General features: G+C 39.4%; 2 protein-coding genes across 2 annotated transcripts; both read left to right on the plus strand.

Annotated features, from left to right (window-relative positions):
* Window positions 1–5,774: 5,774 nt before the first annotated feature.
* Window positions 5,775–9,701, plus strand: cdx4 (caudal type homeobox 4). The gene is made up of 3 exons (XM_030740052.1): window positions 5,775–6,433; window positions 7,705–7,850; window positions 9,083–9,701. Exons 1-3 carry the CDS (start codon window positions 5,998–6,000, stop codon window positions 9,314–9,316), a joined length of 816 nt encoding a protein of 271 aa, XP_030595912.1. The 5' UTR covers window positions 5,775–5,997; the 3' UTR covers window positions 9,317–9,701.
* Window positions 9,702–11,637: 1,936 nt separating this feature from the next.
* chic1 (cysteine-rich hydrophobic domain 1) lies at window positions 11,638–17,744 on the plus strand. Its single transcript, XM_030740145.1, has 6 exons — window positions 11,638–11,791; window positions 13,326–13,380; window positions 14,335–14,490; window positions 14,855–14,911; window positions 15,338–15,397; window positions 16,333–17,744. Exons 1-6 carry the CDS (start codon window positions 11,646–11,648, stop codon window positions 16,381–16,383), a joined length of 525 nt encoding a protein of 174 aa, XP_030596005.1. The 5' UTR covers window positions 11,638–11,645; the 3' UTR covers window positions 16,384–17,744.
* Window positions 17,745–17,787: the final 43 nt, after the last annotated feature.

Here is a 17,787-nt window from a genome sequence, read left to right on the forward strand (position 1 = left end):
GCATATTTATGTTCCCCTGGAGATCAATCCTAATGGCTCACTGAAAATGATGATCATGACACTTTCCCATTGTGCTGCCAAATAATCTGATGTATCAATATCGATATCAAAGTACTGACACACAAGTTTTGCATGTCTCTGTGTCTTCGGGCCATTAACCACTTGTCAAATTCAGGCTCAGCCTATCCCAGCTGTCACAGGGTGAGAGGTAGGGTACACCCTGGACAATTTACAATCACCAATTAACCTAACACGCATGTCTTTGGACTGTGGGAGGAAGCCAAAGTTCCTAGAAGGAATCCGTGCAGGCACAGGGAGAACATGCAAACTCCACATAGAAAGGCTGCAGCCAGCTGGCAGGTTAGAACTAGGATCCTTCTTGCTGTGAGGTCACAGAACTAATCACCGCATCACTGTGCCAAAACCTTCAGGTCACTGAGCATGAATCCTTCTGACTGTGATGATTCAGTTTTTACAGTAGCTTCATTTCATATAGGGCCATTCTGGTTTGTATAAAATAACCTAAGGACACCACGTTATGGTTTAGCTTTACAATAAACCTGGGTCCTTGTTTCCAAAAACAGGAACGTTCTGATACCTTTTTCAGGCTGTGTATTTTGAGGTTACAATGAAAAGTTTATGTAAATAATCTTCATTTAGAAGATAGTTTCTTTTAAAAGTATTTTCTTTACCTTGAGGTTTGTTTGGTGTTTGATTGAATTAATTATGGTCTGCTGTTCAACATCAGGTCCAGTTACGGTTTCTTTTTCTTGTTTTTTTTCAGTTTAAGTGTCAAAGATCATTAAAGAGTCAAATGCACAAGACAGGTAGTTCTCTCTCTTTTTACAAAAAAAAGATCTAAAATATACAACTTTAGTGCAATGGAATAGATTATAGGGCACAAAAATCATTAAAATAGTTCAACTGTCTTCACCCAAATTCAGCTAAAAACTGAGGTGTTAATGTATTATCAGGAATTGAGTAATGCACGTGGCTTTAACTTCTAATTCTCACAATGCATTTCTGTCTGTTCTTGCGTAAGTAAAAGCTGACTAACAATTGCTGTTGCAGTAACACTTTGTAAACAAGAACATTTTTCGTCACGGTGCCAGCATCTATTTCTGTTTTATCTTAATAAATGTACTGCAATAAAACATGGTGTCCTGTTTTACAGATGTTTAACATTACAAATGACTCAGGACTGGTTCGTTTGTGTAAAAACAGCAGCATCTCTAATAATAGTAACATGTGGTTGTGTTTTACCTCCTTCCCTGCAGAGACACACTGTGATAAACTGAATACATCAATGAATTCCTCGGCTGCTTCACCGCTGACTATCATTGATCTACTACATCTACACTATGCTGAGCTCAAGCTGATTATGCTGATTACTCAGTTTGTAATCATCGCACAAAGTCAAGAACTGCTGTAAATGAATCCATCAGAGTTTATTTTTGGGGCTTCTACTTTTTTTTTTTTTTTTTTTTTTTTTTTTTTGCTGTCAACTGCATTTGGGTCTGTGCGGAAAAACCCAGCATAATTCTTTTAATCATCATATAAATCATAGCTTTCACCAGCTTTTTACTGCATTAATGATTATTAGTATAGGAACAAGTGGAAAGTGCTACACACAACAGCATTAAGAGTCTACTCTTTAAAAGGCTCTGGATGGCCCTTCAAATAATGTGAAAGGAATACCAAAGGGGCAGTGCAAAACACAAACTCAGCAATACATGCAAACATTAAAACACAAATCTCAACAAGACCACTGAAAGACATAATGCATAACAGAAACACAATGAAAATAATACTCATCATCTATCTGTGACCAACAGAATATGAATTTTTTTTTTTTTGTTATTGTGCACATGAAGCGTGAGGACTGGAAGCGTTGCATAATTCAACTGCACCATCTAGTGAAAACAGTAGATGGTGCAGGTATTTACTGTGTTTGAGTCAGAGGCACCAAACGTCTGAATGTAAAGCACAAAATTAAAATTAAACTGAGCTGGGATTTTGAACACTGTGATTTACAAAGAATTCATTTTATGGCCTTATTATAAGAGTTTTGTAGTGAATTGGTGTGTCAGTAATGCTGCTGAAATGTTTAGAGTTTATACAAACGAACGCTCATACCAGAAAGATTAAAACATAAAGTTCTGGGTAAGATTAAAGAGGGAAAATAGGTCACATTTGTTCTTGATGTGCTCAGTTTATTCTAAACAAGTCTGTTCTTGCTGAACCCTGGAAGTGAACTGTGGTGATGATGTCATTCAGAAATAATCCTCTGAATGTGTAGGCCCGCACCACGTGACAGCAGCCATGATATAAATGAACTGATTCTCTGAATCTCAGCATTCAGATTGCTTAAGACAATTCAAACTAGAGTTCCCACGGAGTCGTTAACTTAATAAATGTCACCTGATGGCATGTCACTTACAGTGACAGGTTGGCGGTGAAACAAGGTATTTTTCATGAAGTCGGGGACTGTGGCACTGTGGTCCTGCACCATGTACAGTGTTACCTGTATGTAGTTGGAATGACAGCAAAAGTCACTTGACTTTACTTGTGACTGTTTCTCAAAAAGCTTCTAAGATAAGATAAGATAAAACTTTAATGATCCCACGATGGGGAAATTTGCGCATTACAGCAGCTCAGTACAGAGAAAAATGAAAAGGATGAGTAAAAACAAATGAACTAAAATAAAATAGAAAAAACTATACACATATACATAAGCACTATATACATAAAATATATATATTTCTAGAGATGAGAAATGTTTTTGTGCCATGAACAATTTATCAAAAATTGTAACAAATAATAAGAATACAACAGGTTTAATCAAGGCCTAAGACTTATGTAGTAATCAAAAGAAGAAGAAAAAAGAAAAAAAGGGGGAAAAAAAGGAGTCGATCACACTGACACATCAATACTAATTAAATATCACTTTCATCATTATATTGCATTTATTAGGTAACCAAAATGTTCATTATCTAATAATCTGTATGTAACGTCTCACAGGCAGCCAAGCCTGCCACTGTTGTTATCCATTCTCCATATGGAGGCTGGTGCTCCCGTGTCTCAGCAATGTGGTAAGAGCCAGAAAAATCCATCTTTTTTTCAAAGGAAAAAAAAAAAAAGTCACAATCTTGAAGTTCAGTTGTTAAACCTAAGGAAGAGAGATTTGCAGAGATTTGGAATAAACTCTTTGAAATAAACTCAAGTCCAAAATACACTTAGAATAGAAGCCCCTTGTCCCCCAAACTTCCAGCAAAAGTCCATGGGCAGTAAATTCTATCTATATAAATATTTTTGCCATCTGTGTATTATTTTCAGTTGTATAAATTTATTATTCATGTCTTTGTACATTGTATCAATTTTATACAGACAAGACTGCCAATCATCAGGAGAAATATCCACAGCGAGGTCCTCTATCCACTGTCTCCAATAGCTTTGAGGTGATACCATTGCCTGATGGTAGTTTTATTAGTAGCTGTTTGATTGGACTATCTGCGGGGTAGTTAAGAGGACCTCCCAACCATTTAGACAGAGCACTTATTATTTGGACATACCTGCAGAACTGACTACTATTAGTAGTATATCTACTATTTGACCAGCCAGGATCCTTTTTAATGACGGGACTTGTAATTAGTACCTGTAGATGTTATTTAATAAATAATTAATCCACAGATTGACAGTTTGGGAAAGTAGTTGACTGACTAAACTTATCTGATAGACAGAATTAAACTGCCAAACCTTCAGGACTTGTTCACTTCTAGAACCAGGAAACGGGCAAAGAAAATCATCTCAGACTCCTCACACCCTGGACACACTTTATTTCAGCTCCTTCCCTCAGGCAGGGGATACAGATCAGTGTACACAAAAACCACCAGACACTCAAACAGTTTCTTTCCTCATGCCATCACACTCATTAACAGCTGATCAGTAACATTGATCTCTACACAACTGCCTAATGTTACAAACTTTGTTGTCACACTACAACGCACACTACACTTTATTTTATTTTATTATTTATTAGATTTTGGATATTGTAATTCTTTAATTACACTGCACCTTCCCTTCCCAGACCGGTATTGTATATTGTGTATTGTATATTGTATAGCATTTAAGTTAAATTATAGGACACTGTATAATACTAGAGAGACACCATCAACCGGAACCAAATTCCTTGTGTGTGTAAACATACTTGGCCAAAATAAACCTGATTCTGATTCTGATTCTGATTATCAGCTCTTCCATCAATCAAATCAGTAGGCTGTAAATTTAAATCCAAGTGGATTTCAGATTGCAGGCAGATGCTGGTCTGTAAAATGCATATTGCTAAGCCATATTGAATGAACTATAAAATTTGTCATGGCTCATATTTATTAATAGTACGTTCATAGGAATTTACGGATCAGTTGGTTTTATTGGTGGAGGCTGCCCTCTTGAGGTGGTCAAAGAGACCAGCCATCAATTTACTGTAGTTCTGTACAACTCCACAAGAGGGCGCGATTGGGTCTGACTGTAGTCCAGAAAAGCCGAAACTAAAGGACAGCTCAGTGACATCAGTGCAAACAAAGCAGTGATGTAACAGAGTGGACACAGGTTTAGGCCACATTCTTCCCTTTATACATTTTCTCTACAAACGCCTGAACCTGCCTGCTTCCAGCAGTTTCTTTATCCTCAGAAAAATCACAAGTGACTGTGATTTTGTGTACGTCTTCGTTATTGTAGTCCCTTCCCCGAATCTGAGTAATACGCATTAGAGAAGCACACGCTGATTTTCACTCGTTTGTAATGTAACTGGGAAAGCCTAGAAGCCTTCGCTACCACTGCTGCCAAAAATACAGAGTTAAAGGATTTCCTGAAGCAGAGCCAGCTGACGGAAAGCCAGGACGCTGCACCGTGTGCAAGTCACAGACGTGACTGAGCCGTGGAGTGTCAGGAAACGACACGATTACTCATAAATTTTTTGTCGCCAATAATCTGGTGCTTTCAGAGACTTTCATTGGCATTCATGATTCTGATCTGCTGATTGCCCTCTATTTTCTGATTTGTTATTATTTTTTGTCCATCAATCTATGAAATAGGCTTTTATAAAGATCCGAGTTATCCAAACGTGCTTTTTAACTGATTCATTGAAACGCGACCATCAGCATCAAGCAAAGCAACAGAAAAACATATGCACAGTAATTTGAGAGGACAGCGCTGGCTGCTGTGTCGCAGGCCTCTGTTTGTCACAGAGGGGGTTGTTGGAGTTTCCTTGTAACCGGAATTAGCTGTGAAGTGCGACCGTGAGGTGTGAACACGGAATACTACTTGCTTAAAGAATTAAAGTCTCTCATACTTTGCACCTCGTTTGCAAGTGAATATCTTGACAAATAAATCGGGGTTTGCGTGTGAAGCGTGGTTGGAAACTGTTGAATCGCTACAGTTTTGAAAACCAAATTTATTCAAACTCTAGAAATACCTTCGAAATGATTCCTAACATGGGCCATTGCTCAAGTGCCAGCAGAAAATGAATTATTGCAACAAACGTAAGAAATGTGCGGTATTAAGCACAGGCCTTTTGACTTAATGGGTTTGTGGACGTGTTGTCCCGGTTTATTGCAGCATGTGCAGCTGATAGGCCGTGGTGTTAATTTATTCAGGGTGTGAAGGCCTCCTGTTCAGGATAGGCCCACTGCCCTGTGATGACGCGCTACAGGACAGGCGCAAGGGGACAGCTCACTCTCATTTGGATGCAAATCTACAAGAGTTGAGGAGTTGGCTGATGTCAGGCGGGCCTTAGTGTACCTTTGGTCTCTTGTCAACAGAGCCGCAGCATGTGAGGCTGGAGACAGGCTGGAACTACTTTGCATTTCTCTTTGGGAACCCATTTGGACTATAAACTACAAGGATTGCTTTTAACAGCTACAGGGAGACAATGTCGCCTTAAAATAGGCAACATAAACCCTCAGCTGTTTTAATATATTAAAAGCTTTTCACCAAATCATGTATGTTGGATACCTACTGGATAAAGAAAGCGGCATGTATCACCAAGGGCCTGTAAGAAGATCAAGCATCAATCTGCCTCCACAGAATTTTGTTTCAACACCACAGTACCCCGACTTTACTGGATACCATCATGTGCCAAACATGGATACCCACGCACAGTCTACGGGGAGCTGGGGGCCTTCATATGGCACCCCACGAGAGGACTGGGGTGCTTATAGTTTGGGACCCCCTAATACTATTCCTACGCCCATGAACAACTCATCTCCTGGACAGGTTCCTTACTGTTCAAATGAGTACGCACATATGCATCCTCCGGGATCTGCGGTATTACAACCGCCACCGGAAAACATTAATGCTGCACAACTTTCTCCTGGCAGGGAAAGGCGTAATTCATACCAGTGGATGAGTAAAACTGCGCAATCATCTTCTACAGGTGAGATAACTGTGCCAAAATGTTATTATTCGAGAGATAGATGAGCTAGGATAGGTTTTTGTGCGCCCCCCGAGCTTCTGCGTCCATTTAGGTTGGAAATTTTACGCACACACCGTGTCATTTAAAATAATGTGTAAAATCGAATTTGTTTCATCGAAGCACATCCAAATCTGTTGATGGAAAATGCCAAACGAAACACATGGAAAAGCTCCTGGAAGTGTTTGAAAGAGCTGTGACAGCGCATTTTGCAGGTTGACTGGAATTAGACTGAGTATAAAACGTTAAGCATAAATAGTTATAGGTAATAACTGATTTGGTCTCTGTGGAAACTGTATTAATTACAAATGGCATAAAATGTGTCCATAAATTGTTTCTCTATCTTAACTTTGATAAATGATAGTTGAGGTAGCCCTGGGCCCAGCAGCTCTGGCTACTCTGTTCCCATGGAGGAAATTTTAAAAGGTGCAAGGAATCGGCGCCAGGCCCAGTTGTGATGTAAATGTCATTATTACAGAAGATGTAAGGTCAGCCTCTCTGTTACAGTGTTTGGTGTTATCCGTCATATCCAGGCAATGGCCCTTTTTCTTTCAGCACCTCTTCGCTTTGATATGCGCCAGCCTCCCTTCCTCTCCAAGAGTTATATTGCCGGAAAGAGTGACGTTTTTCACAGCTAACATCTCAAACGCGGGGCAGTACATACACATCCACACTGTATTTACCCTACAGTATAATGATTTTGGCCAACAATATAGGAGTGTTTTTGATGTAACGCACCAAATACAATTTTAATTCCTTTAGCTGAATTCATGGTGGGAATTCTGGTTTCCTTTTGTTTTCACGCGTTTAAACAAGTTGGCACACACTTTTGGACCAGGCCTGGGAAAATGTAATGCCATTTCAAGTAGCCCACATTCGGACTGTAACTTGGGCATTTACGCAAAACGAGCTGCGTTAAATCTACAGTTTCTCCAGATGTCTTCTTTCCTGTATCTCGTGGAGGACTCGTGGCTCTTTGAAATTCAGTGCACTACAGTTGTCATCAAAGCAAGATCAAAAAGCTCTAACTGCGCATCTGTAGAAAAGACAAAGACGTGTATTGAAGACGCACCTAATAAAGATGCAGTGTGTCGATAGGCCGGTCCTGGCATGCAGGCTGCTCTGGAGGGGAAAACCTTCCAGTTCAACCACTTGGCTACAAGCACATGATCCTAAAAGCGGACAGAGAACATCTTCAGGCATCTTCATGTGTTATTTATTTTTCACCTTCACAGGTAAGACAAGGACGAAGGAGAAGTACAGGGTAGTGTACACTGACCATCAGAGATTGGAGCTGGAGAAGGAATTTCATTTCAACAGATACATCACCATCAGGAGGAAATCTGAACTGGCTGTCAACCTCGGTCTATCGGAAAGACAGGTAAGGTCTCTATTATTACGGTTTGATTTTCTGCTTTTTTATTGATTAGGGAAAAGGCAATAAATATAAGATAAATGTATCCGTGTAGTCATTTCGATATGGACATTAACGAATATCACATGGAATAAATATCTAAAATATGCTTTATGTTTACATGCACATATAACCACAAAGGTAGGTCAGTATTATGGTGCCAATAAAAAGTGTCTGTATTTCTATTAATGCAGCAGAAATTCATTGTTGGACAAGGAGGGTTTAAACTATTATATACGATTTGAAACATAAATTATTTGTAGTTATTTTGGTGAATTAATTATGATTTTTACACTGGTAGATTTATAGACATACAAACATTTTTTAATTATCAATAAACTTGCAAATATTTATTTGGTCACATTATGTAGTGTTCTTATATTTTGATATGTCAGTAAGTATGACTCAATGCATAAATGGGAAACGTTCATTTAACTGTGTACATTTCTTTTTATTTCGAATCTATTTGTACTAACTCACTAAATTCAATTTAAAATGAATACATTTAATTTATGCAGGTGAATAATATACAGAATAAATATGGCAGAAAAAAACAACAAACAAAAAAAACCCAATTTCATTCATTGGCTATTATTTATTATTTACTTCCTTTATTTTATTTTATTTTATTTATGCCAGTGAATAAAATAGAGAATAAAAAATGGCAAAATAATGCCCCTACTCCATAAAATAAATACATAAATAAGTCACTCACTGGGTATTATTTACTTCCTTTCCAGGCCTATTAATTCATTTATTCATTCATTCCAGTGGATAGAATAGAGAATCAAAATGGCAGAGTAATGCCCTACAACAAAAAAAGAAAAAAAAAACCCTCATTCACTGGGTATTATTTACTTCCATTCAATATTTTATTTTATTTTATTTTATTTTATTTTATTTTATTTTATTTTATTTTATTTTATTTTATTTTATTTTATTTTATTTTATTTTATTTTAGTGGATAAAATAGAGAATAAAATGGCAGTGATACCCTTACGCAAAAAAAAAAAAAAAAGAAAGAAAGAAAGTCTCTCACTGGATATTATTTGCTTCCTTTCTAGGCCTTTTATTATAGAGTTATTTATGTACAGGTTATTAGCTCTATTTATTATTTTTGCGAGATACCATTGATATTAAATGATATGGCCAGGAAAACCTGAATTAATTTCTTTTTAATCTTTTGTGCGTCCCTTCAGGTGAAAATATGGTTTCAGAACCGCAGAGCTAAAGAGAGAAAGCTGATCAAGAAGAAGTTGGGCCAGTCTGACGGCAGCAGCGGGTCTGTGCACAGTGACCCGGGTTCAGTGAGCCCTCTGCCGGTTCCGGGGTCTCTCAGTCCCACAGATATCCACGGCTCTATGTACCCTCCTCAAGGAATGAACACCTTGCCTTCTATCAGGAATATACAGCATGTGACTGTGACTCAGTAGAGCAGCTCGCCCTGTGGACGATCTCACATAAGTGAGCACTCCATCCCGCTGACAGGACACTTGACAGGAAGCCAGAGGATCTGAATCCACGTCCTGAAGCACAAAGTTGCGGATCAACAGCTGATTTAAAGCAAGAAAACGCTGGAGGCTCTTCAAATATAAGTTTTTATAGAATAGTTTTAACAAAAAGGGGAGAAAATCGACGTATTTTTAAAGTGTTTTAAACCGTTTGTGAGTTGATAAGATATAAATAGCCTATTTGACGAAGTGCATGTGTTTGTGAATAAAATGAGAAATCAGGGACATGTCATTGAAGTTTTACACTGGACCTCACGAAGCTCAATCTCACTGGACAAATCGTGAATCACTCAAGTAGAAGGTACGGGTAGAGAGGTCCTCTGATGGCAACTTTCAAAATGTAAATAAAAGGTGTTTTGCAGTAGATCTGTCACTTTCTTTATTTCGGAATTGTTGTGCATATGGGATTCATAGAATAAAAACTTAAACAACCACAAACGCTGTAAGTCACATATTTGGGAAGTATTAGCATATGGCTTTTTTTTTTTTTTATTGCACCGCGTTTTAAAAGGCAGGGAGGTCCTTCATGATAGCTTTCCATAGTACATTCTGGCCTTTCAAGCAGATATATTTTTGGTTCATTTCAATGCATCTACTTTTAATTTGGAATTTTAAAAGATCTGACAAGCCTGAACATGAAATCCCTCGATATTCTTTCCTGATCAATCTGGACTGATTCAATTTTGTCGGTTTACGCCTGTTACGGTGCACTTTCATTTGACTGTAAAAGGTATTTTGAGTTTTCAGAAAATAAGGCGATTCTCGTTTAAAATGTGCGACTCCGGCTTAATTAGCTGACATGTTGATAGCTTATTCTGGGGTTTTCCTGACTTTGATTCTCTGTCCATGTCTGAACTGAGGAAGCTCATTGATTATCTCTGAATGCTTCAGTTTGCTGTTCTGATACACTAACATTTCCTCGCTACTAATTATTCCACAGTCAGCTGTTAGTATTCTAACAAAATGGAAGTAATTGGGAGCGACAGCAACTCTGCAAACTCACAGAGTGGGGTCAGCGTTTGCTGAGGCTCATAGTACACAGAGGTCGCCAACTTTCTGCAGAGTCAATCGCTACAGACCTCCAAACGTCATGCGACCTTCAGATTAGCTCAAGAACGGTGCGTAAAGAGCTTCGTTTCCATGGCTGAGCAGCTGCATTCAAGCCTTACATCACCAAGCGCAATGCAAAGTGTCGGATGCAGTGATGTAAAGCACCACACCTCCACTGGACTAGCAGTGGAGATGTGTTCTCGGGAGTGACGAATCACTCTTTTCCGTCTGGCAATCTGATGGACGAGTCTGGGTTTGGTGGATGCCAGGAGAACGGTACTTGTCTGACTGCGTTGTGCAAAGTGTAAAGTTTAGTGGAGGGGGGGTTATGGTGTGGGGTTGTTTTTCAGGAGTTGGGCCCGGCTCCTTAATTCCAGTGAAAGAAGTTATTAATATTTCAAGACATTTTGGACACTTTCATGCTCCCAACTTTGTGAGAACAGTTTAGGGATGGTCCCTTCCTGTTCCAACATGACAGTGCGCAAAGCAAGGTCCATAAAGACATGGATGAGCAAGTTTTGGTGTGGAAGAACTTGACTGGCTGCACAGAGTACGGACCTCACCTGATAGCACACCTTTGGGATGAATTAGAGTGGAGACTGCGAGCCAGGTCTTCTCCTCCAACATCAGTGTCTGACCTCACAAATGCGCTTCTGGAAGAATGGTCAAAAAATTTCAATAAACTCTAATAAACCTTGTGGAAAGCTTTCCCAAAAGAGTTGAAGCTAGGCAAAGGATTGGGCATATCAAACCCTACGGATTACGAATGGGATGTCAATCAAGTTCATATGCGTGAAGGTAGACGACTACTTTTGTCAATATAGTGTATATTCTCCCATTGGGAAAAAGACATATCAAGACAGGTCAAGGACATAGAATACATACAGGAACAAGATAAAATGGGGAAAAAAACATTAGGATGGGGGATATTAGGGACATGTGTGTAACTATATTTAGTCAATGATCAAATGAGGGACGGGTCAAAAATAACTGCTAATAGTAGGAGTAATAAAATAATCCTCATCCTCCTATACATACACCTATACACGCACCTACACATACATACATAGATGCATGGATTAATATATAAATGCATTCTCCCAGTGTAATATTTGAGAGGTGGTTTCTTCTCTGTGCACAAACTGTGGCTCCCCCGCGCGCGTCCCCTCCTGCGTCCGTGCGCGGCCCCGTAGGAGACGTCATGAGCGTCTTACTACCCAACATGGCGGACTTTGATACCATTTATGAGTTAGAAGACGAAGAGGATGAACACGTAGTGAGCGAGGAGCACTTACCTAGATACTGCCCGGAGCCCGTGGTTATGCGAGGGGCCGGACACATCACGGTGTAAGCGGAGCCACGTTTGTGCTTTCTCTCAGTTCCCGATGTCGCCTGTTTAGCTGAGGCTATCTTGCGAGCTAACGGAAATCACAACAGTTAGCTATATGTTTAGTTTAGGCTCTGGGGGATATCTGTTAGCACGTAAACTAACTGTAACGGCCTTATGTCCCCATGATAACCTAAAATTTCGCAGGCAAGCAGCTGTTGTTAACGTTAGTCAAGTTTACATGAGATGCTCTTTTAGCCAGAAGTCCTCATCTTTGTGTTTTAACTCACATTACCTTAACTACCGTCGGCTAATTCACAGGCATTACTGTAGGTTTCATCATTGTTTACCTCTTAGCTGCGTACATGTGATGGAGACGTTTGTACTTTATCAGGGTGATTAATAGAGGAGAAAGCCTGGAGCACATCCGACTGTCAGAGGAACTTAATAAAATGGTGTTTGTCACTGTCATCGCTGTCAGAGCCACCCTTCATCTTCATCCTTAAGCCGAGTCCCAGCTGGGAACTTTCTTCACCTTGGCGTGTGGATGCGATCTCTTAATCGCGTCCACATGCCAAGGTGATGCCAAGATTTTCCTTGTTTTTTCTTAAAAACAAGGAAAATCAGCAGCAACAAATGTGTTGCTGCTGTTAGAGGAGCATAGCTGTTTTTAAAAATGGCAAAACAAAGAAAACCCAAACACTGCTGTCTGTTTATAATATTTTTTTTCCCTACAGAAGCGTTTCAACCTCAAATAGTCATCCTCAGATACAGACGAGGCTGTGATCAGATTTGTATGGATACGTTCTGATTGCCTGCAATCAAAAGTAAATGCAAGGACTTGTTGACAGTTATTTAATCAGTGGTAGCAGTCATATAGAATCCCATGGATCCCATGTGGCTCTTCCATCCTCCTTTACATCAAGAAATAAAGTAACCTCCAAATGAGACTGCATCTATTTTTAAATATTAATGTTTAAAATAACAGTTTTGCTGATTCCGAGAGTGACAGTCTGATTCAGATCGGCCCTACTTTGTGCTGGGGAAGGAAAAAATGAAATCTTCATGTTAACAAAAATTACAGCAGAAACAGCAGATAAATATTTAAATATCTACCACTGATAAATGGCATCTTATTAGCCAGTTTGGGCAGTATTAGTCAGTATCTGTATGTGCTGATATGTGAGTGCGTGCCTGTCCAGTTTTTAAACAGTAGATGAAATTAATGTTTTTGTCTAGGCAAGTCATGACAATCAGACAAAAGTCAAGACTGCCTTAAACCCATGTGAATGCAGCAGCATCTCTCCGCTGTGTGTAGTTCTCCACAAATATACAGAGACAGGAAAAGGTCTGTGTTGTGCAATCATTTTGGAGTTGTTTCTGGTTTAATGTTGGCCTTTTTATTGTCAGTTCAGCAATAATTGAAATAGTAAAAAGTTGGTAAGTAAGAATCATTCAATATGTTTCTGCTCAGGATTCTTTTTGTCCTTGTTGCTTGCATGGTAATTACACTTTATGTTTTTTATTAACATGTCTACTCTTTCTTTTTTTCAGGTTTGGTCTGAGCAACAGATTTGACACAGAATTCCCCTCTGTTCTCACGGGAAAGGTACAGTTGCGTTTTAAGTTTTCTTGCACTTCAGTCTTGCAGACTGCTTTCTGTTCAAATCCAAGTGGGAAGAATTGAGCAATTAAAGCTGCAGTGATTCCTTTGTTCTTTTGGGCCTTTAACAACCCTAACTTCCCCAAACCTCCCCATTCAGCCTTCCCCGAGTGGTTTTGATCTGATGGAGATTCATTATAAGTAACGCACCACACTGCATAGAAAAGAGGCTGCTGTCCAGCTCTGTAAATGAGTAAGCCGACTATGGTGCTCAGTTGGCAGGGACCCCAGTGTTTTGGAGGGTCCAGCACCAGGTGATAAAATAATGAAATGAAGACTCTGCCATAGACAAGAAAGGAGAGCTTCCTGGGTCGGACGCAGAAACACAAAAAGGCTGCAGGGGTAAGAGCAGGCTGAGGGAAGTGTGGGGCAATAAAAAGTACCTTCAGTATTGTGACCCAGGGTGACATGTGATGGATGAGTTCACAATTATGATGATTGAAGGGTGCAGATCAGGCCCTGCTGGGCTTTATTCTGAGGTCTTTGGCTGTTTGCAAAGAGACCTTTGCATCCTGTCATAAAAGATTACGACCCCTGTTTTATGGCGTACAGGCTCAGAGAGGAATGAGCATCCATTCAAGTTGTTTGGCCGGCGCTGCCACAGGCACTGAGCTTATCTCTCCTTTGAGTCCCTTCTTGCCTTGAACAGTCTAGAGCCTGGTTAGCAAGTTTGGGGGGGGGGGGGGGGGTCATTTAGATCTCATCTCTGGACAAAATCTGCAAATATGTACCTGTTGGTTTTCTGGAGCTCTTTGATCCTGGTACACAAGTTGCTTTTGTGCATTGAGAAGTCTTTCAAGTCAACGTGACCAAGAAACAATTGAATTGTCCAACTTCCTCTTGTTTTTTTGAGAATTTCCCACATTCATTTTGCTACATGTTCTGTGTCTTGTTTTTTAGGTAGCACCAGAGGAATTCAAAACCAGCATCAGCAGGGTGAATGCTTGTTTGAAGAAGAACTTACCTGTGAATGTGAAGTGGCTTCTTTGTGGCTGCCTGTGTTGTTGCTGTACAGTAGGCTGCAGCCTATGGCCTGTTATCTGCCTCAACAAGAGAGTAAGTCTCAAATCTCCCGTGACACGAGTTGGACAGTTTAACTCTCCCTTACATCAGTGCTGATTACTCAGGAGCTGTTAAAGCAATTGGTCTAAGTATATGGCGTAATAACAACTTGTGTTCAATTGGTGGCTCTGTGTAGAAATGATACATTGCGTGGCGTCCTCTCTTGCTCTTCTCAAGGGTGGTGTTACCACTCAAAAGTTGCTGACAACAGAGTGGAAATTACCAGCTGGTAAATTGGGAGTTCAGTCCATAAATCCTAACACCGCGGCCGTTTACTGTTACCTGTTCAAGTGTTAAACTGTGTAATGTGTATTTTTGTTTGCATTGAAGTAAGTGTATTTTTTATCTGGTCCCAAAGACAAGGCGGTCTATTCAGAAGCTGTTAGAGTGGGAAAATAACCGACTATACCATAAGGTAAGGAACATGCCACATTGCACCTGTGTAAAAGTGCTTAATTGGTCTGTGTCAGTCTAAGATGAGTATCATCGTGATGGAAAATAACAATCAATCTGTTCGTTAAGCTCCAACCCGCCAGTCAGATCTGGTGCGATCTGGTACACGGGGTCTGAAAGGACCGTGAGGTCAGCAGTGAAAGGCCATGTTAATTTTGTTTTGTCTCACAGCAACAAATTACAGCTAGTAGCCGTGCAAAGGTATAAAGGAAGCTCTTCAGGGTGTCTGGCCACAATTTGACCCTGGCGAGACCAGACAGTCCTTCTCCCAAATTCCCCTGACACTGAAGAGGAGATTTCCTTTGTTTGTGCATGTGTGTGTGTCTTTTTGTCTGTTTGAGAGCGAGATGTCCATTCATTATGTCTGTGTCTTTTCTTCTTCCATCAGCTGGGGCTGCACTGGAAACTCAGTAAAAGAAAATGTGAAAGCAGTAATATGATGGAATATGTAAGTAGGCATGGCCTTCTCAGTTATTTCTGTTATTGATTAATCTGCACATTATTTTTAGCTGACTAGTTGTTTGTCTGTAAAATAGTTTAAAAAAGAAACCCTTCAAGACACAAAGATAAGCATTTTTCTATGACAATAGACAAAAAAAATATATTTTAGGAAGCTATTGGCAATAAATTGTGTATTATTTTTTTCATAAAAATGACTCAAAATGTTCATATTTGCAGATTATTTAATAAAACCTTATTTTCTTGTTCTTTGCTAGAGATGAACTGATATTTAACTGAATTTATAGAAAGTTTCTTCAAAATAAGAAAGAAAATTAGTACTAATTAAATGGGGAATTAATAGGTGTTTAATAGCACCATTCTTGCTCCAACTAAATGTAAATCAGCTGGACAAGGAAATTAGGAAATTGGTATGTTGACAAAAAAAGTATTTTTATTAGGAACTTAGTTTGAACTAATGTAGTCAAATACATTAATTGTGCTACAAATGCTCCCTTCAGGGAGGTTATAATGTTTAGTTATTACTGAAACTGTTTCAGAGAAGTGGTGGATGTTGCTTGTGGTGCTGCTGACCCGCATTACTCTTAGTTTTTCCCATTTAGCCAGCTGCCATTGATATAAATGAGTTGTTAGATGGGTGTACCTAATAAACTGGCAGTGTTTATATGAGTGATTCTGCAGCTCATTTTCAGAGAAATCCAGAGAAACTCAAAATGCTTAAACTTTTTGAGAACTTTGTTTTATTTGTGTAATTAATACCAAATAAATTTTTCTTTTCCTTTGCTGGAAACACTCTAGCAAATTTTTAATAAAAGTCAGGACTCCCTGAAGAAATGAGTTCATTCACTACTAAAGTTTCTGCCCTGTTGAACACAGTTGGATTTGAATCTTGTGAAATTAGTTTTGTGTTTTTTCTCTCTTCAGGTGATTCTTATAGAATTCCTTCCCAAATATCCTATATTCCGACCAGACTGAGGCGGCCGTTTCCAGATTGGATGAGTGGCCCCTGAATCCTTAGTGCCTTGTATATACAGTATGTTGGAAAAAAGGGTCCGCTCTGCTGTGTCTCGTGATGACCCTGTACATCTCCCAGTACCTTGTACATTAGAATTTGCAACACTGTCACTTTGCTTTAGAGCAGATTTTGCACATTTTCCCAACAGAACTAGACATGTCCCCTTTGTTGCACTCTGATGTGTTTTTGTTACATGTGGAAAAAAAAAACAGTAATACTCTCAAAAAGTGCATTTACCCCAAAGAACCATCAACCTGTATCCCATCTATTAAATCACTAATCCCTTGCAAAGAATGTGATGCCTCCACCTTCCATAACTATCCTTGCCTTATGTATAATTAAAAAAAAATAATAACTACATGTAACAGGAGGAGGAGGAGGGCTGTGGGTAATTCAACAAGTCTGTAGACTCATGCTGTTTGTTGGGTTTCCTCTCTTTGAATCCAGTTCTTTGCAGGTAGATGGGATGGTTGAAATTGCCTAACGTACAGTGTACGTCATCACCCCGTGTTTTGTCCTTACGTTAACCCCTCTGTATATGGGAACTAGCTAGTAAGAACTTGACCTGTAAATACCATGTTAGAATAAGCTGTACAGTGGTATACCATTGTTTACATAAAGTTACTTAGCTCTTTAGTTTTTTGCCAATCTATTGCTGTACAATAGTTTTGATTATGAAAGATGTCTATGTACCTTTCTAGTTTGTATGGACCTGTTTACCTTGTAAGCCATATAGTGACTATGTACCTGATGCCAGAGGTGGGACAGATTGTTGCACTTGAGCCCAGATGGAGGTCAGGATTTGAGACTGTAGTGGATCCTGAGTTTTTTTTTCCAGTGACAACAGCAGTGTGTGTTACCATGTGGTTCTTGCCGATGAAGATGACACGCATCGGTTGAAGCTGGAGATGATTGGAAGATTTAAATTTGAACTCTGCACTTTCATCCCACCCCCCCAACTTTGTATTAATTTTGTAGTTTTGTACCCTTTCCTGTGCTGTGTTTGGTCCTCCTGGTGTATTAAGAAGCACGTGCTTCTACAGATCCTGGTGTGTTGAGCAGATGGTTCCTTTGTTTCACATCCTTTCAAGCGTTGGTTTTGTTTTCCTGAATCTTAGTCAAGAGATTGTTGCATTGCGTGGTATTAGAGTGCCTCTGGTATAGTTGGAAAAACCACGGAGACGTACAGGTTGAAATCTGTTCTCCTGTATTAAGGAGAGTTTAAACCCTGCTCCCACTGTTGTCCCTGTTACATTTTTGTAAATGTTTATCATGATGACCTAATCCCAATGGAGAGAGAAAATAAACTGTTGACTTTGAATTTAATTCTGCTGCTTCTTTTTTTCTTATGAAACCCGTGGTGT

This window comes from Archocentrus centrarchus, chromosome 10 (assembly GCF_007364275.1).
Source record: "Archocentrus centrarchus isolate MPI-CPG fArcCen1 chromosome 10, fArcCen1, whole genome shotgun sequence".
In the NCBI taxonomy this organism is placed as follows: Eukaryota; Metazoa; Chordata; class Actinopteri; order Cichliformes; family Cichlidae; genus Archocentrus; species Archocentrus centrarchus.

What these genes read in the sequence shown, in the direction of transcription:
- cdx4 (XM_030740052.1), top strand. Translation starts at nt 5,998, where the DNA reads ATGTATGTTGGATACCTACTGGATAAAGAAAGCGGCATGTATCACCAA. An exon ending in TGCGCAATCATCTTCTACAG is followed by an intron (nt 6,434 to 7,704) that starts GTGAGATAACTG and finishes TCACCTTCACAG; the next exon opens with GTAAGACAAGGACGAAGGAG. An exon ending in TCGGTCTATCGGAAAGACAG is followed by an intron (nt 7,851 to 9,082) that starts GTAAGGTCTCTA and finishes GCGTCCCTTCAG; the next exon opens with GTGAAAATATGGTTTCAGAA.
- chic1 (XM_030740145.1), top strand. Translation starts at nt 11,646, where the DNA reads ATGAGCGTCTTACTACCCAACATGGCGGACTTTGATACCATTTATGAG. An exon ending in CCTCTGTTCTCACGGGAAAG is followed by an intron (nt 13,381 to 14,334) that starts GTACAGTTGCGT and finishes CTTGTTTTTTAG; the next exon opens with GTAGCACCAGAGGAATTCAA. An exon ending in GCAGTAATATGATGGAATAT is followed by an intron (nt 15,398 to 16,332) that starts GTAAGTAGGCAT and finishes TTCTCTCTTCAG; the next exon opens with GTGATTCTTATAGAATTCCT.